The sequence below is a fragment of the Austrofundulus limnaeus genome, unplaced genomic scaffold (assembly GCF_001266775.1).
Source record: "Austrofundulus limnaeus strain Quisiro unplaced genomic scaffold, Austrofundulus_limnaeus-1.0 Scaffold52, whole genome shotgun sequence".
Lineage (NCBI taxonomy): Eukaryota > Metazoa > Chordata > Actinopteri > Cyprinodontiformes > Rivulidae > Austrofundulus > Austrofundulus limnaeus.
In genome coordinates this window covers 360551-362153 of record NW_013952454.1, presented here as the reverse complement: position 1 = coordinate 362153, position 1603 = coordinate 360551, and the positions used below count along the sequence as shown (strand labels likewise).

At 37.2% G+C, this 1603-nt stretch overlaps 1 protein-coding gene across 1 annotated transcript in view; it reads right to left on the bottom strand.

Annotated features, from left to right (window-relative positions):
- The window catches only part of st14 (ST14 transmembrane serine protease matriptase), a gene marked incomplete in the record, with an annotated part of 40963 nt that overhangs the window by 5654 nt on the left and 33706 nt on the right, over window positions 1–1603 (bottom strand). The window contains 1 exon segment of the mRNA XM_014008695.1: window positions 1403–1583. Coding sequence (XP_013864149.1) covers window positions 1403–1583 — 181 coding nt within the window.

Here is a 1603-nt window from a genome sequence, read left to right as displayed (position 1 = left end):
GACATGTTCGTACGAACCCTTTGTACGAACAAAAGTAAGAGAAATTTAGGATAAAAATACGAACATGTTCTTGCATGAGGCCCATTGTGTTAGATGAGCATATGATATTGTATTATATCGATCGCAGACGTGAATTGAACTCTTGAATCATATCGTGACAGACTTTATGATAGAGAAATATCGAATCGTCATCTAAACATCGATGTCATATCGTATCGTGATAAAGCTGGTGATTTACACTCCTATCGACAAATTGATTTCTTAAAACCGTTCTTCTCTTATCAAGAATCATGCATGCAGTTCATCAAGCCGCACGAGGGAGCCTGTTGCTCTTTTGACTGTGATCCATTGCAAAACTATTATATTGAAACTTAATCGCCAAAGAAAAGAAATAGATGTTTGGGTAATAATAGAGACAAACRTGGCAAAAGACCAAGCTACAACACCTAGAGGCACTACTACAGAGAATAAAGATCTATACAGTATGAAACAGGTAAGTATGAAAAAACCACATCAACAGAAAATAACGTAAAACATTATCAGAGATGGTGAGAGACACCATACTAATGACACTAACCTWTTACTCAGTGTATTATCCAAGGCTAAATGTTAATCTACAAGGAAAAAAAACAGGGCTGATGTTTATCTATCTTATTCTAAAATATTTTGTCGAGAATACATTCAAAATGTCTACATAGTTTCAAAAATGAAAAAGCATTCAAATTTATTTTACATTATTTTCGTAAATTAATAAACTAAGCCAACACTAAAATCATAGTAATGTATGAGTTTTTTTTTTAAGCAAAATTGTTTAATTTTCAAGAACGATGAATAAACCTAATTTAAATAGGGTCACAATGTTTTGTCTGTTTCAAAATTTGGGTCAGCCAAATAAAAGCTTGGGAAACACTATTTTAGATGACAGACATCGACTTTGGTCTTTGCCCTGCTCTTGACTAGCCATTAGCTCATCAGTACATTCAGAATTAAACAAAACTGCTCCAAACTGAGCTCAATCGAAGTACTATCTGTAACAGGTAAGATACTSTTTATAATYCYTTAYCTAAGTTCAAATGATTTGAACGGTGCCTACAACCTTTTTGTTTTACCAGTTTAAAAAAAATAAGTCATTTAAAACTGCAACACAAAACTGACAAATTGTCAAAAAAAGATATGCACATTTTTCTGTAACAAACATTTATGACCATTTGTGTCTGATCCACTGATGTAAATCATGATAAAAGTAGCTCCTGTTGAACAGTGTGTTTAGAGCACCACCAACAGGACTCACAGATGAACACAAGACGAGAGGTTGAACTGTGAAGGGGGAGGGTTTTTTTTTCCCAATTTTTGTGCATTAAAACTTGATGAAAACAAGAAGTGCAGGAGATCTGGCACTTACTCTGAGGAGTGGGTGACGAAGCAGTGGGAGGCTGTGAGGAGCCAGCGGTCAGAGATGATGGAGGCGCCGCAAACGTGTCCGGACATCATGAAGTGCAGGCTGACCTGCCAGGGCCACTCCCCGTGCTCAGCATTCTGCCCTCCTACGATGCGGTTCAGCTTGTAGGGCCTGGTGCCGCAGTCTGGAACTCAGCAGAGAACA